The sequence below is a fragment of the Nylanderia fulva genome, unplaced genomic scaffold (genome assembly GCF_048542155.1).
Source record: "Nylanderia fulva isolate GAGA-0341 unplaced genomic scaffold, ASM4854215v1 Scaffold44, whole genome shotgun sequence".
NCBI classification, from domain to species: domain Eukaryota; kingdom Metazoa; phylum Arthropoda; class Insecta; order Hymenoptera; family Formicidae; genus Nylanderia; species Nylanderia fulva.
This window is the reverse complement of record NW_028190521.1, coordinates 1,507,686-1,534,822: the sequence shown is the minus strand read 5'-3', so window position 1 is coordinate 1,534,822 and position 27,137 is coordinate 1,507,686. Positions and strand designations below refer to the sequence as shown.

Below are 27,137 nucleotides of genomic sequence, written 5' to 3'. Positions count from 1 at the left end.
ATAGAGCACTTTGGATTTCGGGGGCTCTTCCTGGGGTGCGCGAGGAACCCTACCGCGGTTCCGTCTTCTTCCTGTTATTTATGTTCCAGGATCCGAGAAGAGACGGCAAGGTCTCTCGTTCTCTCTCGGAACACGCCCCGGCTTTTCAGGGAAGAAACCATAATTTCGAGACCGCTACCAATTAATTAAATGATTATTCCGAGAGGTGTCACTCGCCATTTTTTACGCCATCTGTCTTTTTTTTTGTCCTGATGACGATTATGGTAATTATCGAGACGAGGGGGAAATAATTGTAATGAAAGGATTACATCACACATCTGTTCGATTATTTTATTAACATTTATTTTCTTGAAATTTCACTCGTATTTCATTTTATTACATAATTGCTCGCTTTTTACAAGGAATTTTAACTTACAAGTGTCATAGTTTATATTATGCTACGAGGACACTGTTAAATCTAAATTCTCTTTCCAGAGATGTTTTTCTCATTTATGCAAACTGATCTGCGAAGAGAACAGCGCAGTTAAATGCCTTTAAGCGAGCGGCATGAATTATTCAAATGCCCGTTGCACTTGCTGCAGGTGCAATAATGATAATTGACGATGCCAAGTAACGATAATCGCGCGCGAGCTTGTACATAAACCGCAACAATTATCACCTTCATTTTTCGTAAAAGCACAACATATTTTCATTTTCACTCAATAATGCTCTCCACGAAATGTCGAAAAATTTTTGGGGTCACGTGCTTGATCCAACCATTGATAATACCTGCAACAGAAAATGCATTTTGATAGATCAAACATTTATATGTTAATCATGTGAATATGAAGCATAAAGATGGCTTAGAAAACTAGTGGTCGCAAGAAAAAATAATGAAAGTAATAATTATATATAGAGAGGATTTTTAAAAAAATTATGCACCGAAAAAATACTAAATTAATAAATATTTATTTCAATATTTAAAGCCTTCTTTGAAACAAATAACTATTAATTTGTTATGAGAAGGATTTTCTTATATCAAATACATATTTTTCACATTAAAGCAATATTATTAGTTTCGAATAAATGATTGATTTGTATTGAAAGAAATACTTGGTGTGGCAATTTTAGAAAATTTAATCAATATTTCCGAAAAGTGATTTTCCGACGTGAATTCTCCTTTTCATTTCTCTCTCTGACCAATGTCTTCCTCAGCGTAAACGTAAACGACGGGCTACCGGAAGAACGGGCCAAGGTAAACGTGCCTGATCTGCATCGCAAGCGCGAGAACCGCAGAGAGCCGAGGCTGTACAATCGGGTTCAGTAATGGTGCATTCGGCGCATCTGCGTATTCCCGAAGAATACTTCACGATACCGGAAGTCGCCGATCTTTCACGTCCTTCTTTTCACACGAGAGAAGCGCCAAATCGAACTGTCAATAATATTAAAATAAACGAAAGGAGGTAGGCTCTTTTTTAAATTTATTCTGACAAAATTCGAGATCTCTGAACGTAGGGAAGCATTTGCCCTCCTTCGAATCAAAAATAAAAAATTAAGTCGTAGTAAGTCAAGGCTCTTATTAAATTATAATAAATTTGATAAAAGGCTGTTAAGAGCAGTAAATATAAAAATTCAAATTATGTACACCGTTTATTTTTTTATATTCAGAATTTAATCAGCGTTGATAATGGTCAAAATATTGACCGAAACGTTCGCTTTGTATTTGTATTTAAAGAGGACTTATGTTTAATTCTTTTTTGTCACCTTTTATTGTAATTCATTATTAGACATTATATTAAAGAATATTATCTTTATATATGACTTTACTTTCAAACATAATTTGAATTTTTATATTTACTGCTCTTAAGAGCCTTTTATCAAATTTATTAAAAAATTAAGCATCCTTGTGAAGAATCATTGGAATTTATTTGCAATTTTATATAACATAAAAGACATTTTTAAAAAATGGCAAAATAAGAAAAAAATTAAATATAAAAAATTAAGAAAAAATAATAAATAAGAAGAAAAATAATTATAATCATGCTTCTCCCCGAAAAAAAATCCTACGAATATTTCACGATACCGGAAGTCGCTGATCTTTCCCGTCCTTCTTTTCACACGAGAGAAGCGCCAAATCGAACTGTCAATAATATTAAAATAAACGAAAGGAGGTAGGTTTTTTTTTTAAATTTATTCTGGCAAAATTCGATATCTCTGAACGTAGGGAAGCATTTTTCCCCCTTGAAATAAAAAATTAAGCATCCTTGTAAAGAATCATTGGAATTTATTTGCAATTTTATAAGACATATTTTTAAAAAAATTAAATATAAAAAATTAAGAAAGAATAATAAATGAGGAAGAAAAAAATGTGAATCATGAACCCCTCCCTGAAAGAAATCCTGCGAATTCTGCTGGTGATGCACCCGACTGTACTCTGTACACCACTGTAGGTAGGCTCGTATCCTCTCTATCTCTCTGTACGACCGCCCCTGCGCGACGGCGACATAACAGGGTGGACGTTTAACATATGAGTGGCTACCAGTGTTATTAATGCGACGGTAGCATCGTGCTCGGTTTCTTCCACGGCGAGAGGCCCACGTACACACCGGGCCTTAGATCCCGAACGGGGTACAGTGGGACTGTGCTAGGGGCCACCCGCGGGTCTTATACGGAACGGGGGAACAGAGAGAGAGAGAGAGAGAGAGAGAGAGAGAGAGAGAGAGAGTGAGAGAGAGAGAGGGCCCCAGGGTAACACGACACTCGGAAACCGCGGCACGACCGACGTCGTGCAACGGCCTCGAACCATCCCCGAAGGAGTTATGCCTTCCTGCCCGGCACGCCGCCTAATTAATATGTGCTTAGCCCCGGAATGCCGCTCATGTCTTTGGGGAGAAGCTACTACGCACGTCCGGGCTTTCCGGAAGAAGGGAGATGGGACTGCGTTCCTCGGATGTACGTCGATCTAGATGCGGTATAATATTTCGGATTTATAGCCGATTTATATATGTATACACGAATTACGTATTTGATGCTGGTATTTAATTAATTATTTTGATTTGCGTTTAATTTAATACTGTAGGTATAACGTCATTAAATAAGATATATAAATATATGTATATTTATATGTAATTAGATTAGTTTATATATTAATATTAGTAAAAATTGGAAATTAATCTATTAGTAGATTAGTATATTAGTATATTTTAGTAGAATTAGTAGAATTAATAGTAGATTAATATATAATTAGTTTATATATTAATATTAGTAAAAATTGTAGATTAATATATTAGTAGATTGTAGATTAGTATATTAGTAGAATTAGTAGAATCAATAGTAGATTAATATATAATTAGTTTATATATTAGTATTAGTAAAAATTGTAGATTAATATATATTAGTAAAATTGTAGATTAATATATTAGTAGATTGGTAGATTAGTATATTAGTAGAATTAGTAGAATCAATAGTAGATTAATATATAATTAGTTTATATATTAGTATTAGTAAAAATTGTAGATTAATATATATTAGTAGATTAGTATATTAGTAGAATTACACAATAAAATATAATAAATGTTACAATGTACATTGTAAAATTTACTATCTACATACAATATTTTTTATTATGATAAATATTAATCATAGAAATTCTTATAAAATTCTTCCAATACCATATAATTCCATGATTATTATGATTCTCAGGGTAAATTCTAAAAGAAATTTCTCTCCGTGTAGAATTCGAGTATTAATAAATTAATATATGATTTAAAATTAAATATATATCAATGTCATTAAATAAGAAATAGATGTAGTATATCCGTACCAAAAATTCTGCACTTGGTACGATTAAAAAAATTGCTTTATGGCTTTCATTCTTTTAATCAATAAAGTTACTTGAAACAATCCTTCTGATCTTAATTAGAGATAATATTAAAAACATCTAGAAAGAGAATCTCTAAAATCTCTATTTATATATCAATGTAGGAATAAAAATCTAAAATTTCGCATTAAAATATAGTAATATATAATTAAACGTCATGTTAAAATTTATAATCATATAATATATGATATATATAATATAAAAAAAATATAATTAGAAATATATATTACATAAAAAAGATATATTATACAATATATATATTACATAATAAAAACACATGAAATATACGTAATATATATAATAAAAATATAATTTATACTGGCTGAAAATATCCAACGAGATTTACGCCCGAGTGGGCCTCACCGGGCAGGCGGATGTGAGAAAAATTCATCGTGGGTGTGCCCACCTGTTCCGGAGCGAGGAGAAGAACCAGCCGGACAGGAGAGACAGACGCGGCTGTGCCTCTCCCAGCATCAAGACCAGGTCTCTCTCTCTCTCTTTCTCTCTCCGGATATTGCGGGCGCGCATATAGGCAAATATCTCTCGCTCTCGGTCGTGGGACATTAGGACTCCCCCGGCGCGTCCGAAGGATTAATAAATCCTTAATACAGATCGGCACGCGATGCCCGGCTCGTTAGGGTGATGCATGGCCGACTCTGGTGTCCCGGGGTGTATACGGTAGCCGGTAACCAATACTCCCGCCCCGGGAATACACGCATATGTGTGTACATCCCGCTAGAGGGAACTACACCCGCGCGCACATCGGCAGACGCCAGGTAATAATGAGAGATCGGAGATACGGGCCGAAATTAATTGTGCGCATCGAGTGTGGTGGCTACGGCTGCTGCTGCTGCTGCATCCGCACCGGAGAGGGAACACAGAACCGCGCTACCGGCTTACACCGATCCTTCGAAGCGATACGAATGCGATATACGATACGCGGGAATCCGTGCGTGTGGTGGATCTGACCTCGCCGGGCCTCGTCGCAAATAAAAGGCGCGAAAACATTTTTCAGATCATTTTTTCACTTCGCGATGCTGCACTCCGGAGAGAGGGAGAATGATAGATCGCTTTGGATATTCCAGAAACAGGCGGGTTGCGTGCTTCTGCATAGCTTGTCTTAAGGTGATCCTATAAACGTCTTTGAGAAGTCTGTTGTTTTTTTATCGACAAAAATCGTCTCTATTATTAATGAATCCCCAGTCCCTAGAATTAAAAGTTCCTAATCCGTCTAATAAATAGATTAATAGTTTATCTAACCTGATATTTTGTTGACAAAAAAAGAAAAAATAAAAGACTTCTCGAGGAAGTTTAGGATCCCCTTAAGAGCGATACAGAAAGAGAGAGAGAGAGAGAGCTATTTTCACCCCGTACTAATTTTATGTGAAATGGATTTCGAGTCAATCAGCTGTTTTTCTTTTATGTTGTAGCTTATGACCTGCTGAACAAAAAATGTAATAGCCTCAAAGCTAAATAATGGACAATTGTTGAATTATAGCCAGTTAAGCAACTCGCAAAGCTCAATTTTTCAATGATTAACTGATTGTAAATCAGTGATTAATCTAATACATTTTTTATTAAGTGTAGATTATAAGTTAGAACATATATGAGAAAATTAGCTGATTTTATCGGGATTTAATTTCATCTGGAACTTCATATAAATTCAAAAATTCCATACTAATCCTATATAAAATTGAATCTTAATAAATCTATTGATATTCTCATATCTTGCAACTTAAATGATCTGCTGAACAAAAAATGTAATGAGCTAAAAAGTAGACAGTTACTGATTTACAGCCAGTCAAACATGAAAAAATCAGATTTTGCGAGTTGTTTGACCAGCTGTAACTCAGTAACTATTCATTATTTAAGCTATTACATCTTTCGTTCAGCAGGTCATAGACTGCAACATATGAAAAAAACAGCTGAGTTAATCAAAATTTATTTTACATAACATTAGTGCGGAGTACTTTAAGAAATGTCAAAAACCAGATCAACCCACATTTATAATAAGACATCTGCACTTTGTAGTTGACAATTATGAAATTTAATCGGCCGAAACTGGTTCAGAGAAAGGAATGGGTTATTTTGCAAACAAAATATTTTGTATTTTAATTAGGAAAAATCCGTCATATTGGGAATAAAAAGGAGAGATCGGGATACGTTACAACATATGAAAAAAAAGAGCTGATTTAATCAAAATTTATTATACATAACATTAGTGCGGAGTACTTTAAGAAATGTCAAAAACCAGATCAACCCACATTTATAACTTTGTACTTGACAATTATTAAATTTAATCATTTCACATATAAGATTAGTGCGGAGTACTTTAAGAAATGTCAAAAACCAGATCAACCCACATTTGTAATAAGACATCTGCACTTTGTAGTTGACAATTATGAAATTTAATCGGCCGAAACTGGTTCAGAGAAAGGAATGGGTTATTTTGCAAACAAAATATTTTGTATTTTAATTAGGAAAAATCCATCATATTGGGGATAAAAAGGAAAGTTTGGGATACGTTACAACATATGAAAAAAAAACAGCTAATTTAATCAAAATTCATTATACATAACATTAGTGCGGAGTACTTCAAGAAATGTCAAAAACCAGATCAACCCACATTTGTAATAAGACATCTGCACTTTGTAGTTGACAATTATGAAATTTAATCGGCCGAAACTGGTTCAGAGAAAGGAATGGGTTATTTTGCAAACAAAATATTTTGTATTTTAATTAGGAAAAATCCGTCATATTGGGGATAAAAAGGAGAGATCGGGATACATCGGGGTAGGACAAGGGGACAATCGCCAATCGGGGTCGTTTCGCCGGTGATTACGAAGAGTGGACAGATTGAGACGGTCTTAGGGCTCCTCCCTTTCGTTCTTCTCTGCGGGCTTCTCGCCCGGGCGTCCACGACCCACGCCCAGGACACGACATCCTATTCCTCGTCGTGCGCAGACAGAGAGAAAGAGAGAATATTCCCTCTCTTCTGCCGAGACTCACTTTGAAGATACGATCTCGAAACAAATTACGAGTACCGGCTCTCGCCCTATCTGGCTGGAATGAAAATAATCGCGGGCCGTTAGCGGTCGGTTGTTTTTTAAGTCGGTCTACACGGATCGGACCTTCTTCCTTCCGTGGAGTTTGTCAAAGCCCGGCCACCGATGCGTTAAAGTTGCGCATACGGCCGTCACAATAACGATACTTGGAATTAATCAAGATAATAGGGGAGCGAAAGAGGGAAAGGAACACTCCATATTTTCTCTTTTATATCAATCTTCTCGATTGCATCTCTCGTACTTTGCATCCTCTTTCTTGTTTCAGTGGGAAAAGTCTTTATATTTTCAAGTCCGAGATTACGTCAATTTTACTCGGAAATAATGTCTCTTTAATTGGATTTTAATACTACGATTGTTTTTCGAAAATTGAAACCGAGCATTTTCCGAGGTTTTTTCAAGACGAAAAAGAAAGAGAGAGATCTAGGTAGATTACATGTACATATATATATATATATATATATATATATATATTGCAGTTGGAAGATGCGCTCGGTCTCAATCCGGATTACGGTAACACCTGACCATCCGCAATTTTATCATCCTCCGTTCCGGAAGGATTCCAATTTTCTTCTCCCGTCGCGTAGCTTTCTTTCTATCTCTCTCCATCTTCGTATACGCTTTTTTCCACCGTCCATGGACTCAATCTGTGTCTCATCGCGGATTATTGGGATTTTGCGAGGATGAGAGAAGAAGAGAGAAGCTCCGAGGCTCGCTCGACCGTCTGAGATCTTCCGAGATCGGCTCGAGAGAGAGTTCCTGAAAAAAAAAGAACGAGTCTCTTCTCTCTTTAATTCTTTCCGTCGTCAGCCGCTCTTTTTTTCCGGATAGACGAATTCGACCGATTACTCGCGAATATAGGGATAAGTAAATGCGCGAAAACGCGACGAGTATATTAAACTTCCGCTAGACTCGACGGGCAAATAAAATAATGCAACGAAAAAATATCTCCGCGATCTACTTGTTAAGTTGCGATGATCAAGAAAAAACAAAGATTAGTATAAAATTCTTGCAAAGATTAATAGAAAATTGAAGTAAAAGTAAGAGATAATACTGTGTATTATTATTAGTGATTAGCTTGATTAGGATCTGCATTTTCAGCAGAATTTTTTCTTCTAAGAATTTAATTTGTTTTAATAAATACAAATTTATTTTTATTTATTTTTTATTATCACTTTTGTTTACTGTTCTATTTATTTTATACGTTTATTTCATTGAGGATATTTTTTATTGAGTATTTTTTAAAATAATTATTCATTCATATATAAGAGTGAGGGTAAAAATACAATGATTATTTATATTAATATTAGAATTAGAGGTATTTATGGATATTAAAGTTTTTTAAAATATATATTTTTCTATATGATTTATAAAAATTGTGTTTATAAGTCGTATTAATAACATTCGATAATTAATTAAAGAGTGCAAGGAATAAAAAAAAATTACGCAATAATTTTCTCGTTAATATTAGAATTAGAGGTATTTATGGATATTAAATGTTTTTTAAATATATATTTTTCTATATGATTTATAAAAATTGTGTTTATAAGTCGTATTAATACCATTCGATAATTAATTAAAGGGTGCAAGGAATAAAAAAAAATTACGCAATAATTTTCTCGTTAATATTAGAATTAGAGGTATTTATGGATATTAAATGTTTTTTAAATATATATTTTTCTATATTTTTCTATATGATTTATAAAAATTGTGTTTATAAGTCGTATTAATAACATTCGATAATTAATTAAAGGGTGCAAGGAATAAAAAAAAATTACGCAATAATCTTCTCGTTAATATTAGAATTAGAGGTATTTATGGATATTAAATGTTTTTTAAATATATATTTTTTCTATATGATTTATAAAAATTGTGTTTATAAGTCGTATTAATAACATTCGATAATTAATTAAAGGGTGCAAGGAATAAAAAAAAAAAAATAACGCAATAATTTTCTCGTTTGATGACACGCGCGTCTTTCATGCTCGTATTATTTCTACATTTTCATCTCGATCACGAGCGTCGCATGAAAATCCTCTTACGAGTCCGCGGGTAGGAAAAAAAGCCAGCGTCGACGGAAGACGACAAAAATAATGATCCCCGCGAATGTGAGATAATTGGTGCAAGGAGCTCTCGAAGGGAGAGAGAGATGATGCCCCGCGAGATCAAAGGACCTTCACCTTCATCCTGGCGCTCGTCGTCCCGATATCTCGGAATGAGGGCTGGGGCCCTCCTTCTTTTTATCGGCCCTTCCGCGAAGAGGAGTTGCAAGCGACGCCGACGCACGAAATCGATCCACGATGATTAATTTTCAATCGCAGCTTAATTACGCCGGGCAGCTAAGCCCGATTGAAGAGGCGTCCTCGGATGGTGAAAGGGCGGTCTGTGTGGTGCAAAAAAAAAAAAAAGGAAAAGAAAAAAAGGAGATCACGTGAAGATAGATAGGAAAGGGAAGAAAGAAAGGGAAAGGGAAAGAGAGAGACCTCTGGTCTCGTCCCTACGGCCATCGAATAAAAGGCTCCATCGTTCTCCCTAGAAGAGAGGATTGTGTCCAAGGATGAGGATACGCGGATGAGGGTGGGCTGGGGGAACGAAAGGGGTGACAGCTCGAGGAGCAGGGGCCAGTGAGGATCGACGAGCGGGACACGATTGCCAGGAACACGTGATTAGATGGCCCTCCTTCCACGCGATTCTCCAGATTGGACACCCCCCATCATTGGGAGACGTAAAAAAATGCAATCGGCTCTTACCGTAATGAAAAAGTCCCGACCCCGGGTAATACCGGAGAGTATGTGTGTGTGTGTGTGTGTATATATGTGTGTACGAGAAAGGGAGAGAGTTGCAATCGCAGCTGTCGCATTGAGAATGATGGCGCATTTAAAAAATGTCCCCGAGATTCTTAGAAATAAAAAAATATTCTGAAATTTTTCAATTTATCATTAAGAATTAATATGTCAAACGGGTCGAAACATTTTTTTAATAAATTTGACATGTTTTTTTGACATATTAATTTTTAATGATAAATTGATGATGATAGAATTAAAAAATTCTTCTTTCTCAGAATAAAAAAATTGGAAAATTTTTTGACACGTTTGACGGTCGAATAAAAAAATGCGTATTATATTATCGCTTTTTATTAAAAAATCTTATAAAACATTTTTTGCGAATAAAATGTGTTTAATAATTACGGAGAGGAGGAAACGAAGACGCGAAGCATACTTACATTGCATTATTTTGATGAAGAATAAGATAAGAGTCCGGGAACGAGCGTATTAGTTTTTAGAGGTGGGACTAAATCGTCGAGTTTAAGAGGCCGTAGGACAAGATACAACATCATCGGGAGAGCAAGAACCCCGTTACTCCCGTGATTCATCGGTCTTTTTACGCTGGGTGGCCAGAATAATTCACCCTAATGCCCTACCTAACTGCCTCCGACCCTCGTTGCCCGATTGTTTATTGCCAAAAAGCATCTCTTTAATATATATCATTCCACCTCCTAAAGAGGATCTCGTCTCCTTCGGAGGGGAAGACAGGGGGAGGGAGAGGGTGAGCGAGAGAAAAGAGGAAACAAAAAGAAAAAAATAGATTCTGGCACGGATCTCCGGCGAGAGAAACTTCAATTTCTTTCCCGAGCTCTCGCGAGTGAAAACCGGGACAAATAAAGAAGAGACAAGAAGGGAAAACTTGCGAGTATTATTTTCTCATCGCTGTATTTTACACCTTTTGCGAAAAGATTCAAAAGAGTTTTTTAATTATATATAATATCTTTTATTATACATTAAAAGATATTAAATCGAGGCTTTTCCCCTCGATATATTTACTTTGCTATATCAGGAGGAGGTTAAAAAAAATTATACAGCTCCGGGTATCCAAGAAGTCATTTTTTCGCTAATTTATTTATCGTGTTTTCAATTAATTATTCGCGACCATTTCCATTAAATATGTCCGCGAATATCAATTAGGAAATATCTCTGAAAAATATCCCTAACAGATATCCCGAAGACGTTTAGAGAACACCTTGCGGATGTTCGAATGTCCTCTAGGATATTCTAAAGGATATCCTAATCCTTTAGGATATTTTAGAGGACATTCGAACTAATAGGGTTTTGACTAATAGGATATTCTAAAGATATTCAGAGGATATCCTAAAAAAGAGAATATCCTCTGAATATCTTTAGGATATCCTATTAGTTCGAAATCCTATTAGTATTAGTTCAAATGTCCTCTAGGATATCCTAAAAGACATTCTAATTCTTTGTTCAAATGTACTCTAGAATATCCTAAAGGACATCCTAATCCTTTGTTCGAATGTCCTCTAGGATATCCTAAAAGACATCCTAATCCTTTAGGATATCCTAGATAACATTCCTCTGAATATCTTTAATCTAAGTATCTTTATCTTTGTTCGAATGTCCTCTAGGATATCCTAAAGGACATCCTAATCCTTTAGGATATCCCAGAAGACATTCCTCTGAATATCTTTAATCTAAATATCTTTATCTTTGTTCGAATGTCCTCTAGGATATCCTAAAGAACATCCTAATCCTTTAGGATATCCCAGAGGACGTTCCTCTGAATATCTTTAATCTAAATATCTTTATCTTTGTTCGAATGTTCTCTAGGATATCCTAAAGGACATCCTAATCCTTTAGGATATCCTAAAGGACATTCGAACAAAAATAAAGATATTTAGATTAAAGATATTCAGAGGATATTTAGAAGATATCCTAAAGAAGAGAATATATTTCAGATATGTTGTGCTATTAGAGATCTCCGTAACTTCCTCTTTTTTTCGTTGACGATCGTCGTACATCGGGGCGGATCAGGTTAGACAAGAGGGTGTCGAAGGGAAGAGAAAGAGAGAGAAAGAGATAGAGGGAGGAGGCGGTCCTGTCGAATTGACGTACGATACGAGGTATATTAATTAGCGGCGGGAGAAAATTGCGACTGAGCATAGCCTACGGGGTTGAAATCGTTATCGAGGGGTTTACCTCGCGATTTTGATTTAGCTCCGGCCTTCCACGTCAATTCTAATTGCGTTTGACAGTAATTTGGCAAGGGGGAGAGCGGGGGGCCTGATTGACGGCCGAACCGCGATGGGGGGGAAAAGAGGGGGACCCACGCGTTCGCCTCATTCTGTTCCTCTTACATCCCCTCTCCGTTCTTTATTTTTTTTCCAGCGGTCTAAACAACAATACGCGCGCGCGCGCGTGTTTGCGTTACATCACGTTTACAAGGACAGCTTCGAAACATATCCGATATAACCGCGGCCAATTAAATTAATGCCGATGTTAATTAAGCCGCGCGCACGCATATATCATATGACATGTACGAAATATGCCACCGCCGTGATCATCATTAATGGAATATTTCGTCGGGGAATCGCGTGATCCAGGTATATTATATCTGAGAAAAATCATCTTCGCCAAAGAAGGCTGATAAAATAAAAATAAAATATTTTTCGAATTTGTGACACATACGAAATATTTCGTCGGAAAATCGGGGGAGTGGCTTCATCTCGAGGAGGGAAGATACGAAGTAGGTATGTGCAATTTAAAATGGAGCGGCGGAAACTGGCGAGATGCCTGGCCGACCTCCGGCACGACGGTATTAGTACGCGGCGAATTAATTAAGCCATTAGCCGGGGTGCTAATGCACGCCTGTTAATCGTCAGTCACTAATTATGCTAAGCAGCCGGGATGCGGCGGGTATACGTACGGTATGCAGGTGAAACGCAGTGTATTACAAGGCCGTAGCACGTGCTGCATCATCGATCCGCGAATGTACTCTATGCAAGTGCGACGCGCACCTCCGTAAGGATCGTCTCTTTCTGGGCCGCAGATATTCGCATTATAATGATAATTATTATTTTTTTTTTATAAACGCAAGGGGTGTTCCTCTTTCTTCAATCATGTCTTTCTTAATTAATATAAAGCATTATATTATAGTTCATTAATTTATATATATATATATTTTTACTCCTTTACATTGGAGGGAAACTTTGAACTAGTATTGAAAAGAGCAGACCTATAACTAATTATGAAAATAAAATTAATATATATATATATATATAATTAATTAAAATTATTTATTACTGATATTATTAATTTTTCCTGAAAAAAGACTGCGGAGACATAATTTTAAGAATTTTTTCCTGTACAAAACGGACCGAAATCTCATGAGCGTTCAATGACCCAGACTTTAAGTTGGATACCCTCGATACCCGCCAAGGGTGGTGGCTAAAACAAAGGGCCGGTCTCGGGTTGGTCGATAGTCCACGGCCGCCAATCAGGCGAGACCTCGTCGGCAACCCTCGTCCTTGCGATCCTCCGACCGAGGGAGGGTTCGCTCTCTCGTCCATGTAGGAGACAGACTCCGAGATCGAGAATCCTAGGAGAGAACACCCACGGCATCCGCGTCTCCACGGTGACGATTGGATGGAAAAGACGGGCCAATATCTTCCCTTCTTGTGTTCGCCTTTGTCAGGGTGGATCGCGAGTAGCCCACTCGAGTAGCACCGTCGAAAACACCAGCGAAATCAAACGTATATTGCCGCTTTCCTCGTGATAACGCGCCCAAAAAGCCTCGGAAATATATTTAGAAATATATATATATATATATATATAAAATAATGCACCCTCGAAGGAAAAATCTGATAAAAAAAGTCCCTCAATGTGACACCCCAATTTTGATTCATATTTTAATATAAAAATATTTTTACAAGCATAATATAATTTATTTAATAATATAAAAATATTTTTATATATATGACATAATATAATTTAATTAATAATCTAAAAATATTTTAATATTTTTATTATAGAAAACGAATAAGGAATGTATAAAATTGATTTCTCCATCTTCTCGTAAAAGTTAAAGTAAAAGCGGCAGATTTCCTTCTCCTCGGATAAAATATAAATTCCTCTTTCCACGGCAAATGTATATTCTTATTCCGTATCGTTGCGGAGGATATTCCTTCGGATTTCAAAATTACACGCGAGCATCAAGTTTCCGGCGAAGAGCAGCCATACTCTCATCTCCACGGTGACGACGTTGGCAGAGAAGACGAGCCAAGATCCGCCTTCCTCCGTACATCGACCCTCTTCGCTCTCGCATCAGAAAATTAAACGCGGTCGGCCATTCGTCTTTATCCGAAACATGGCGGTTCTCTATCGAGGAGCTTTCATCTCCTCGAGAAAGTATGTAGCTCGGGAAATATCGATTCCCTTCGATTCGCTAATCGCGCGAAGAGATCGCAACATCCATATTCCATTCCAATTGCAATTAGAGAAGTTAAGGGGCGAACTTATTAGCTACTTAGCATCGTGTGCTCTGTTCGTTCTAGCTTCATTTTTTTTTTTTTTTTATTATCGCGAGATTATCTCGGAGATTATATCGGGTGTGCTCAAAATTCGAAAAGGTACCCATTTAAAGACGATTTAAAGAGGGATTCAATACATACCGGATGTGAGTTCTAGCTGTCAAATCACTGACGGGGGTCTCAAGTCTCAACGTATCTCGTTTATTCAACACTTATTTTTGTTATACATCCTTACGCGTAAGATCTACATAAAAACTTATTAAAACGAGCTTAATCATATGTTCATAACTGGTTCTGGGCTGGGGCAGCTCCGCGCGACAGCGTCTCGATGCACGGCGACTCGGTTCTAGAAAAAAAGCAAACGAAATATCAAGTAAGATTTACTGAATTATTATTTTTTTAAGTTGTTATAATATCTAGTAACGTGCTGAGAACCATCGAGATTGGAAACTAAAGTTGGTCAACAAAAAAAAAAAAATCAGCAGAATTAAAATCAAAATTACAAATTATAAAAAGTTTTAGTACAGGTACAAAATTCTGCTTTCAATCTAGAAGATAATTTTCTATATCATAATACTTAGGTATTAATTAAACTGTTGGAGTAATCTCTTTCGTGGCTATGAAATAGGGACGAAAAAAAAAAAAGATCGAAATTGAAACTCGGAATATTTATTTCGAGCATATTACGGCACGCATGGCCCTTTTATATTTCAACAACTGTCGCAAAATGTCATCAGTTGTCCCAGTTACGAGATACTGATATACATTTATCGAGCCGATAAAATTCAATGGCACGGTTGTACTTGTTACGCGAGCGAGAGAGAGAGAGAGAGGGAGAGTTGTTTAAAGTTGGGGAAAAAAGGATAACGATCCCGGCTTTTGTGTAAATGGCAAACAAAAACCGAATGTAAATGGCTGTTGACGAGCTGCCGCGTTGATGAAGAGGGTGATGGCATCGTCGACGAAGTGGTAATATAAACTTACTGATTGCAATTGCTACCGGTCTTTTGGGGATTTATATTAAAAAAAAAAAAAAAAACCGATAGAACACAGAGAGCGAATCATTGTTTCCGCAGATCGATGATTGTTTGTCACGGCGTGTCGAAGCGAAGCGTTTTGCGAGCCCTTTATTAACCCTCTCCCATCCCTCGCGTGTGTTTTCCCGCGAGCTTTCAAGCTCCTTTCTCACGACGCCACGTGTATTTCCCCCGTTGATAATCACGATTAATTATCCCTGACGCAGCATCTCGCGATATCCGATATACATCTCTTGAGCTTTATTGAGAAATGCCTTCCTCGCCAGCGAGCACGAACAAAGTGATCTCGGACAAAGTGGAATCTTCAATATTCCGAGGATCAAATATAATATATTTGTAAAAATCTTTCTTCAATGGTAAAAATCGACCAAACTGGCAATCATTTATTATAAATAATTAGTTAAAATACAACGTTTCGGCTGTCATTGCAGCCCTTTTCAAGTAAATCTATAAAAAGTTACATAAAAATAATTATAATTTTAATACATTTCATCGCAACAAATAATTATAAATTCATATACAAAAATATGTTACATACCAAACGTAAATGCATAATAAATTAATACGGTAAATCAAATTCACTGCATACCACCGACAATATTCACCATTGTTTCAATGAACAATGTAGAATTGACAGAAGTAAGCAAGAAATAAATAGATGTTAACAGTTAGCAAGAATCTTAGTCACTACGCGTTAAGAAAATCGAGACAAAACTAATGTGTCTTTCGCAATCTAAAACCTCAATTATTTATAATAATTATTTATAATAAATGATTGCCAGTTTGATCGACTTTTACCATTGAGGAAAGATTTTTAATAATTATTCCTGGCGAATCTTAAGGATTATTATCTGATCTATAATATATTTGATCAAATTAATATTCCAATTAACATAAAATTGTTCAAAATAAATATCCCAGATTTCAATCTGAATTTTTACAGTCACGAGAGACAGAGATTACTCCGACATACTAATAGCATATGTTATATCTTCATATGAATTATCGATATAATATATTTAACGACTCGAATATAAATGGAATAAATAAATTCAAGGAGTACGAGAAACTTGCTCGAATATATGACTCGACGGGTCTCGGAGAAGCGCGCGTGGCGGATAAATTTTTATCAATGTCGAGCTTATTAAGCCGTCCGTTCGCTCGTGTCACAATGGCCGTCGAACGAAGATCCCGCGTACAGTCCACCTCTCTCTCTCCAGTGTAATTATTTTTACGCGAGTCGAGAGCTCCTGTCGATGACAGCCGCGACCGCCGGAGGAAACGAAGAGAGGAGGCGAGGCCAGACGAGACGAGACGAGACGAGACGAGACGCGATCGGTCCGGAGAGGCGACATTGGTTTCGCCAGGAGGAGAGACGAGGCGACAGGTGGAACCCGGGAACTCGGTCCGAGTTGCGAAAGCAGTCGTCATCCCGGGAGAACGAGGCGCGGGAAAACGCGAGGGATAGGAAAAGGTAGGAGGCGAGAGAGCTGGCGCGTGACGGACGCGCGGGTGGGACAAAGATCGGTGTCATTGGCAGCATCTCCGTGGGCTGGAAACTGACAGGCGGGACAGCCGCGACTGAAACACCTGGCGAGGCCGATGGAAAATGTGCGGCGAGGTATGAAGCCGATATGCGTCTCTCGTGGAGCCCAACCTGACCTTGGGAGTCCTTTTGGAACCTCGTTCATCTCCAGATTTTCCATTTTTACAAGTGCATACTTGCGGTGTACCATCAGACGCGTTTTTTTTCGGGAGAAGGAATCCTAATAGCACACCATATCCAAAAACATTCAGAGGATATCCAAAGGATATCCGGAGGATATACAGAGGACATCCGGAGGATATACAGAGGACATCCAGAGGATATCCGGAGAACATCCTCAGGATGTTCTCTGAACGTCTTCGGGATATGTGCTGTTAGGGAAATGTGGAAATAATTTCTTATGTTGATGAGAGAGAATGCGAGATTAAATCCAAAAACATTCAGAGGATATCCAAAGGATATCCGGAGGATATCCAGAGGACATCCAGATGATATCCGGAGAACATCTTCAGGATGTTCTCTGAACGTCTTCGGGATATGTGCTGTTAGGGAAATGTGGAAATAATTTCTTATGCTGATGAGAGAGAATGCGAGATTAAAGCTGAAGCTTTATACCTCGAGGAAAGGACTTGCTTCTTCGAGTCAAAAAGAAGGAATATTGCAAGATTAAGATATGTCGATGTGACTCTGGCTCAAAATCTACATAGCACATCGTCATCTCGCTTCGACAAGGTTACAAGGCGACTCCAAACTGCTTATTGATCTAATAGGCAAATATTCTGAATAATGAGGCGCATGTCTAATTCTTCTCCAGATTTTCCATTTTTAAAAATACGTACTTGCAGCCTCGGATGTATCAGCATCAGAAACCCTCTGACGTTTTTTTGAGAAGGAAATGTGGAAATAATTTCTTATGTTGATGAGAGAATGCAAGATTAAAACTGAACTTCATACTTCGAGGAAAGGACTTGCTTCTGCGAGTTAAAAAGAAGGAATATTTCAAGATTAAGATATGTCGATGTGACTCTGGCTCAAAATCTACATAGCACATTGTCATCTCGCTTCGACAGGGTTACAAGGCGACTCCAACTGCTTACTGACCTAATAGGCAAATATTCTGAATAATGAGGCGCATGTCTAATTCTTCTCCAGATTTTCCATTTTTAAAAATACGTACTTGCAGCCTCGGATGTATCAGCATCAGAAACCCTCTGACGTTTTTTTGAGAAGGAAATGTGGAAATAATTTCTTATGTTGATGAGAGAATGCAAGATTAAAACTGAACTTCATACTTCGAGGAAAGGACTTGCTTCTGCGAGTTAAAAAGAAGGAATATTGCAAGATTAAGATGTATCAAAGCGACTCTGGTTTAAAATCTACATAATACATCGTCATCTCGCTTCGACAAGGTTACAAGGCAACTCCAAACTTCTTGCTGACCTAATATAGGCAAATATTCCGAATAATGGCGAGAGGCGCATGTCCAGTCCGCGCGAGCAAATCTTATGACAGTGTAATCTTCCGCTTTACGTACAGCTTAATCCGATCCTGAACGAGAGGAGAACTAGCGTAAATGATTTCAGGGGGGGAAAGAGAGAAGGGAAAGAGGCGAGGTGGCGATGAGGAGGTAGCGGAGGATGACTCTGCGAGAATGGACAGCCCCGGAGAACGTTCTCCGGTTCAATTTCTGGCGTCAATTAAAAAGTGATGCGGACCGAGGAAAATCAGGAATTAACGAAGCGAGCCGACGCCCCGTTCCTGGCTTTCGCGGCGAATCGCTCTTAATCGGCTGTCATTGGAGAAATCTTGCGAAGAGAGAGAAATGCCGATCTAATTTCGATCGAAACATTCCTCTCGGGAAGAGATGGACAGCTTTCCTCTGCATGTCCTTCTCGAAAGGGATATATGTATTTTGTCCTCCTATAGTTGCATCACACATGTTTAAGGGATTTAATTTTTTTGGCCTTTAACATAAAATCGGTAGGCCTTTAATCGTGGAAAAGCATTTATTATTCTATCCAATCAATAAGGAGAAAAAGGAGCGCAAAACTGGACCTAACGACAAAACAGGATGGCGTTTAGGATCCCCTCGAGCGTGGGAACAAGTTGAAAATAAAGCAAGGTGGTAGCGCGCGAAGACTTTCCTATTAGCTTCCGTTATATTTTCGAACAGCATCACTTCCGGTGCAGGTAGATTTTCCTTCCACATGACAAAGAGCTGAAGAAAGACAATTATTGTATAAACAAACGATATGAATCCCGCTTCTTCTCTTCTATCCTTTCGCAGCGTGTGGTTAACGATTGCGGATTATCAGGGTTAAAGCCTAACCATATGCGAAGCAGCCGCGTTGACGTTTCTTCCTGCGAGCCAAACTGACCCTTGATCTCTCCCTCTCTCTCTCTCTCTCTTTCTCTTTCTCTCTCAAGGTAACGATCTTCGTCTTCGCATGTTGCGACTAGCCGTGATTCGGATTCGAGGCTCACGAGAAAGGAGGCTTTGCTTGTCTCGAACTAGCACCCGGCTGAAGTTCGTTATATAGCGTGACTCGGCAAAGCCGATTTCTTGGACGATCTACCTTCTTGCCTTCGCACCTTCGACGGGATACTCTTTCGCGCGTGAGCGCGCGAACCTTATTTCTTCGTCTTCAGGTACGAAGAAAGCTGTCGCGCGAGCTACCCATCATTAGCGCCATAATTGCCGAATTCGCGGTCGATCGCATTTAATCGCTCGATCGCACGATTATTAATCCGATCGAAAAATCTGCACCACAATTAGTCTTTCAATTCGAGTTTTTGTTAGAAGCCTCGGTCAAATTAGGATAATTACAATAAATGTATAGAATATTAGTAAAAAAGTAGCGTCCCCTTGCGAATTGTATTTTAACCAGAGTAAGTTAATAATTTTTTTTAAACTAAGTTAAGTTAAAGTTATACATAATTGGTTATAAAATTAATTAATTTTAACTGAAGTTGAATCAAAAGTTAATTTTGTTTGTTGATTCTTTTAAAATTTATAATAACGAGTAACAAAGAAATTTTGATTTTTACATTTAATACATTTTAAATCAACTAAGCCAAGTTAAACGTTATTAAACTTTGTGATTTTTTTTAACTTTCAACTAGCTATTACCCAACCCTGATTTTAACTTTCCTCAAATCCTAACGTCTTTGATTTCAATTGCAAAATCCGGAGCAACTATGCTAGGTGCAAAACTACAGACTATCCCTAACAGGACAGTCACGAATTCTGTTGCGTCTTTGCCGTAACGGAGAGAATTCGCCATTATCCATCCGGCATTCTGCCAATGTTGACTACGAAACTCCACAACGGAGTTGTGTCGCAACTGTGAAAGGCGCAGATGACTGTTGCAATTTACCCTCTAGTCCCCGTAGCCTTCGCCTACTACTACACGTTCTCATGAATCGCAAGCAACGCGAAAGTGAGTCATCGAGAGCAACATATCGCGGGGGCCGACTAATTAAAGAAAGTGTCCATCCCGGCGAGAGAAAAAAATGGCGATTAGTCCCGCGTGCGCGAGAAAATCGGCCGAGGAAAGAGAGAGAGAGAGGTTGGAAGGAACGACGACCTCGCCGCGGCTAATTACCTGAAATAACCCATTAGTCCTGTATCCACCGGGAATTACGAGGCAACTGCTGAGACAGAGAGGGCGCGTCGTCTTTGACGTGTTAATCTCACCCGAGGAGAGAACCGCGCGTTCCTTCCAGGACGCTGCGCCTTCTTCCTCCCTTCCTCAAGTCCCCCTTAACACCATCGTTTCCGTGAATCAGCACTATCGCGCACCTGAGAAAAATCGCCGGCGCGAAACGAGCCGCGATGCGAACCGGCCGAATCGATTATCGGCGTAATAAGCCGTGCCATTTTGGCTCCGATTCCGAGAAAAAAATCAACACGCGACGAAACAGCTTTCGGAATATTTGTCGGAAATTATGATAAATCAGTCGAACTCGTTGGATTGATATTTTTTTCAAGGTCTGTGAAGTAGGCATTTCAATTGTTCATAAAAAAAAAAAATTAAAAATAATGTTTATCTACATTTGACCATAAATAATTGTCTTTTGTCCATCTCGCGAATAAAAATTAAAAATATACAAAAAATCAATAATGAATTTTATCATAAATATCCTTAAGTGTAATTATTTAAAAATGATAAATAAGGGTGCATTTAGGGATACTTAAACCTATATTATCACGATAATCATTACATTATTACAATATTATTTTATATATCGAACGCAAATTTTTACTTCGGAAATTTTTATCGAGATTTTCTCGCGTCGAGACTCCTGCTGTATTTTTCGGCAGGAAGAAAAATTCCAGGGGGAGGAAGAGGGAAGGAGGGAGAGGGAGAAGAGAACCGATCGACGGTACCTTCGGATAACTACTTGGTGGAGCTTCGAAGATTGGGGGCCACGAAGTGAGAGGAGCAATCACGAACGATTTCATAGCTGTCACCCTCGATGGAGGACTTCGGGGGTTCCATTTCGAAGGTTCCCGGGTCGGGGAGATCCGTCGAATGACGGGGCGCATTCCCCTCTTCGTCGTTCGAGGAGGAAGCTTTCCCTCTCGAAAAAAATTCGGGATACCCGAAGATCTCGACCGGCCACCTGACGTTTCAATTTTTAATCGATCGGATATCTTATTATATATTTATATTTTCAAACTATATTTTATATTATATATCGTATGACGTATTGTTATAGATTTTATTCGACAAAATCAATCGACGTTTCCGATCGACAAGAAGCTCTGCAAATCGATATCCTATATTCTTATTCTTTCATTACTGGATTCACTTTCCTCTTCAAGCCACTCTATCACGAAAGTAGAAGCGATTAAAAATTCGAGACGGTTTTCCCCCTGGCGTGTCGCCTCCGATCAGTCAACGTACGACATTATATAGAGGGATCGTCAAGGATCGGCATCTTCGGAAATCGGTTGGTTCCACATGCTTTTCCGACTTCTGCGTCCCGCCTATCCAATTTGCTCGTTGGACGTCGCTCAAAGAACGACTCATTCCCTCCTTACGTGCGATGTATCGGAATTGGAGCGAGGATCGGCATGTTTTCTCGAGATGAGAGAGAGGAACGTAGAGAGTTTACTTCGTTTGAGCGCGACTAAAGGGTCTCTCCTTTTCTTGCTCGGGACTGACCGGTGGTGGATTTTTTCGCCGTCCGTCCTTTCCGTTTTTTTTCCTCTCCCTTATTTTTGTAATTAAAGGCGGACTAGTCGGCGGAACGACGAGGTGACAAGGTGCGCCGATCGCGCGAGGACGATCGATTTTGGTTACCGCGGGAGAGAGGAGCAAATCGATCGGTCCAACGAGGCGATCGAAGCCGCCGATCGTCTAGTTTGCCTGCGAGCGGAACAAACTCGCCGTGCAGATCGGCCTGTCAAGTGAAACTGGGGCAAAACATCCGCGTCCCGGATTTAATCCGCGTTGCGGAGGAATCGGGATCGGTCACGGCGTGAGAGCTCTTGTTCGACTCGGCCGTAAGAATCGATAGGATGGATCGATTAAACGATCGAGATAGAGATCGCGAGTCTCGCGCGCGCGCGTGAGTGGAAGGAGAAAAAAAAGGACGTGGCTCTCCACGTGTTTTGCGATACTTTCGTGGACGCGATCGAGTCGCGATTGAATCGAGTTCGCGTGGGTATACTCGCACGTGAAAATCGGACTTTCTACGGGCGGACGGGAGAGAAAAAAGATCGACGCCGTCATGCCCCAGATCGTCGTTTAACTGACCCCGATCGTTGTACCGAGTTCATTAAAATTGTAGCAAAAATTAAATGGAGATCGAGATTGCGGGGAAAATATATTCCTTCGATTTACATATATTTCGCTTGCGTTGCGAAAAAAGGAAACCTTTCGCGTTATGGTTTCAGAACCGAGTTCCAATAAATTGAAGAAACTTTATAAATTGTCGCTTTATTTCTCTCCAGATTTATAGCGCAGAAACGTAGAAAAAAAAAATCGAGTCAGGAATATTTATATTAACGTTACAGTACGGAAAAAATATTAGCTACCATAAATAAATTTTATAATAGATATTTATATATTACATCTAAAATTTATGTATCATGCTTTAAAAATATTTAGCTACGATAATTAATATTTTTTAGTTATTGTTTAACGAAGAATTCTTTGTTAAATTATAATAGTAAAAATATTAATTATTATCAGAGTTGGGTAAGTTAATTATTTTTTTAAGCCAAGTTGAATTAAAGTTAATGGCTTAGAAAATTAATTTAGTTACGTTAAAAGTTGCATGAACAAAAAACTAACTCAGTTAAAAGTTGAAGTAAGATTAAATTAAGTTAAATCAAGAGTTAATTTTTAATAATACTTATATTATGAAATTAAAATGTAACTTTAAAATTTTTTAATTTAATATTTTATTTCTAATTTTTTCAAATTTATATAAAATAATAAATAAAATTTTGTTTTTTATATAGGAAGGTATTTTTTCTTTGTAATTAGAAATAGAAGAAAAATATACTTCTTGTAAGAACCACATACGATATAATCATTGAATGATTATTCCTTCTTAAAATTTAATCAATATTAAAAATTTAATTATCCAATGTTTAAGATTCTATAAAAGAAAATAATGGTATTTAAAGATGAAAAATATTTTTAACTTAGAAAAAAGTTAATAAGTTTAAAAACAACTAGTTTAAGTTAAAAATTAACTAGGCTAAGTTAAAAGTTATGAACTTTTTAACTTTTTATTTAACTTCTAACTAATTAACTAGTTACTACCCAACCTTGATTATTATAGAGCTATAATTTATACATGGTAACTAAAGAATCCCGCATCCTATCATATTCTATACGAAATTAGATCCCAGTAAAATCAGTTGGTTTCCATATGTTACACCTTATTTGCTTTACTTGCTTTGAGCTTAATATATTTTTTTGCCCAGCGCAGGTAAAAAAGCTGCAATATGAGAAAAACGATTAATTTCCCGGGGATTCAATTTCATATAGGACTAGAGGTTCTTTCATAAGGACATCTAAAATTCAGCTACGGTGGCTAATATTTTCTTTCCTCTGCGGAGCGATAAGAAAATCGCGAGGAACGCGATCCTGAAATCTGAACGGAATCGGCCAGCAGTATAGAAGTTCTACGCGGCAGCCAGCGCAGAAGCAATCAATCTCGAGTGTCTAGTAAGTTTCACGCCTCGCTCGATTCTCCTTCGCTGGGATCTAATCTTCTCAGGGATAAAAGAGGGACTCACCGTAGCGCGCGAAACAATCAAGGAGCCTGATCCTTCGGTGCTGGAATGGTTCGACATTGTCGCGGCGAGAGTCGTTCACGTCGGCCAGGATTCCTGCACGCGTACATTGCCCGACGCGTTCCAATCCCTGCAACACACACCAGAAATACGTGCGTCTGAGAGAGAGAGAGAGAGAGAGAGAGAGAGAGAGAAAGGTCCATTTCCGGTTTTTTTCTTGGCGGAGTAGTCCGCCGCTTTTTCGCATCTCGCGGGACACATGCCAAATTGATATACTACACTTAACAACTACGGTCGCAGGAAGTTTATCTGACGAATCTCTCGCTACTGAGAGAAGAGGGATGAGAATAAGGGAACAATGGCGTCAAGCGCATTTTTTCCTACACTGAGCTCGTAAGAATCTGAATTTACAGAGCGTAAGAAAATTGTGTCGAAGCAATTACGTCGCCGAGAAATATTCTTGTTGTTAGCGATGGCCTTTTCAAAACAATTCTCGGAGGTGCGAGAGGGAGCAGGCCGTGGCACGAAGGAAGGATATAGTATGTATGATAAATGCGAGTTCACGCGTAAGTCACGCGAGTTTGATATTGAGATAAGACAGTATCTTATACAGAGAGAGAGAAATTTTTCCAAATTTTTATCTATTCATATATGTACATATGTATAACGCGTTTCTTCTTTAGATTTAAAATTAATATATTACAATTAAATTATTATTAAATTATCATCAAATAAATAATTATTTAAAATCATTTTATTATTACTTTTAAATATTATTATTTAATATTACAGCAATTTTTAATCCTTATATATGACGAACGAGCACAAACCCTTATTATTTTAAATCGCAATTTCCCGAAGAATATGGTTACGCAACATTGTTTACCCAACTCTTCTGCGTTTATCTCGTTCGATATCTATCGGTATGAATAATTCATGGCGCCGAGGAGATTTCTTTTCTTCGTCAGCGCTAACAGCGTCGATAAACTTCGTCTTACGAACGTCGCATGCATACATATATACATATATATGTGTCTAACACTTGCGTGCGCGCGCGGCACTAATTCGCGAGTTAATTTTATGCAGCGCGACATGCGAGTAGTCGACGACGACGACTACGACGAAGGCGAAGGCTTATCGCCGCGCAACCGTATGTACGTCTGCGACACAGTACAATTGCCGCGTTTCCTCCTCCGAAAGCTCCGTCTCGCGTTCCTATCACTCCGAGGTGTGAAAATGACGGATGGCCGTAATGGGGCGGGGCGAGGCACGGAGGTAACGCATTATACGCCCGACGAGAGCGCGTTTCACGCGTCTATTACGAACGCACGCGTCATTAACGAAATAATTAGATAATTATGAAGAATTGTGTTTTTAACGCCGAGCGATTCTCGCGTATATGGCCGCATCGAAGTCGCCTGGGATGTACATTCAATCTCGCGTGATTCCAGTACATTTTTTTCAATTCAATTATTTTTATTTTATTTCTTCATTATTTATATTTAATAATTAAATAATTGATAATTATATTTAATTATTTATAAAAACAATAATGATTGAATTAAAAATAGTTGAACCGTAATTGAAAAATAATTTATAAAAATCGCGAGATAGATGTATATAATTCAATTATTTTTATTTTATTTCTTCATTACTTACATTTAATATAATTAAATGATTAGAAATTAAATTAATAATTATATTTAATTATTTATAAAAACAATATTGATCGAATTAAAAATAGTTGAACCGTAATTGAAAAATAATTGATAAAAATCGCGAGATAGATGTATATAATTCAATTATTTTTATTTTATTTCTTCATTACTTATATTTAATAATTAAATGATTAGAAATTAAATTAATAATTATATTTAATTATTTACAAGAACAATAATGATTGAATTAAAAATAGTTGAACCGTAATTGAAAAATAATTTATAAAAATCGCGAGATAGATGTATATATAAGGCTTTGATTTATGTATATGTAATAATAATTTTATATATGTGATAATAATAATATAAATTTAAATTATGTTACATAATCCGCTTTTAGTTTCTCGTTTCAATTCATATATGATCAATGATGAAAAGAGGATGGTAAGTCAATATGTATTGTGTGCGGGCGAAGCTTTTAATTTCGGTGACGCAATTTTGTGAATCGTAACGCAATAAATCGAACAAGGTGTGTTCACCGAGTTTATCGTTCTGGCGGAGGTGTGAAAATGACGAATGGCCGTAACGAGACGATCCAAGGAGGAGGATGGCCGACCTAACCCAGGACGATTCCTCTTCTCGTTTCCCCTTCATTTACGAGTGACACGTGACGGCGAGTAATGAGCTTGGTTCGTTACCTGCCGCCGCGCGAGGCATTCCACGCCCACGCGTGCAAGAATGCGACGGACGGGGATTGATTTAAGAACTATCGTTAACGTAAGATTCCGTGAAAAAAAGGAAAGGAAAAAAAAACACGTGATGTGCAATATAAGATTCAACTGTGCGGTACGCTTCAAACTAGCGCGAGTCAAATTTTGCAATATTTCACAGGATCTCGATGTCAAAAAAATGTATTGATATATTTTTTTATTAAATATAAAAATAGAAACTTCAATTTTCTATTTCTTCTTTCTTTTTCTCATCTATTCTTTACATACATATATATCTGTTTTAATCTATATTCCATTCGATTTCTTCTCTTTCTAATTAATAAGATCCTGCGTAAGGATCAATAAATAAAAGAATCCACTTATATTTATGAGGAATGCTATTTTTTTATTAAATACAAAAATAAAAATATATTTTGTTATGAAATCCATACTTGTGCGGGATCTTAATTATAAATTGAGAAAAAAGAAATAAAAGAGAGATAAGAAACAAAATGTATATTTATAATAAATAGCAAGAGGAATAGCGGATAAAGAGAGAGAAATGAGCTTCTATCAGCCAATTAGAGCCATGATTCGCGCTATGGATCCTCAATTATGCATTATGTGCATTCGCATACGCAGACATGATTAGTATCAATAATGAAAATTAACGAGCAAAACTGGGC

The 27,137-nt window shown here is 37.6% G+C and overlaps 1 protein-coding gene across 4 annotated transcripts in view; it reads right to left on the bottom strand.

Moving 5' to 3' along the window:
* Window positions 1-318: 318 nt before the first annotated feature.
* Window positions 319-27,137, bottom strand: part of SoxN (SRY-box transcription factor soxNeuro) — a 143,642-nt gene continuing 116,823 nt past the window's right edge. The window contains exons 3-4 of one of the 4 annotated variants that reach the window (XR_014925590.1): window positions 24,087-24,213; window positions 708-768 (exon numbers count right to left, since the gene is read on the bottom strand). Coding sequence is in view for 2 of the 4 variants with exons in the window: in XM_029322665.2 (XP_029178498.1) it covers window positions 699-768 (70 nt within the window). In the remaining 2 variants the exon portion in view is untranslated. Of the gene's footprint in view, window positions 769-14,420; window positions 14,589-24,086; window positions 24,214-27,137 lie in introns of those variants that run through there. The other 3 variants (XR_014925589.1, XM_029322665.2, XM_029322668.2) reach the window with 3 other exon arrangements.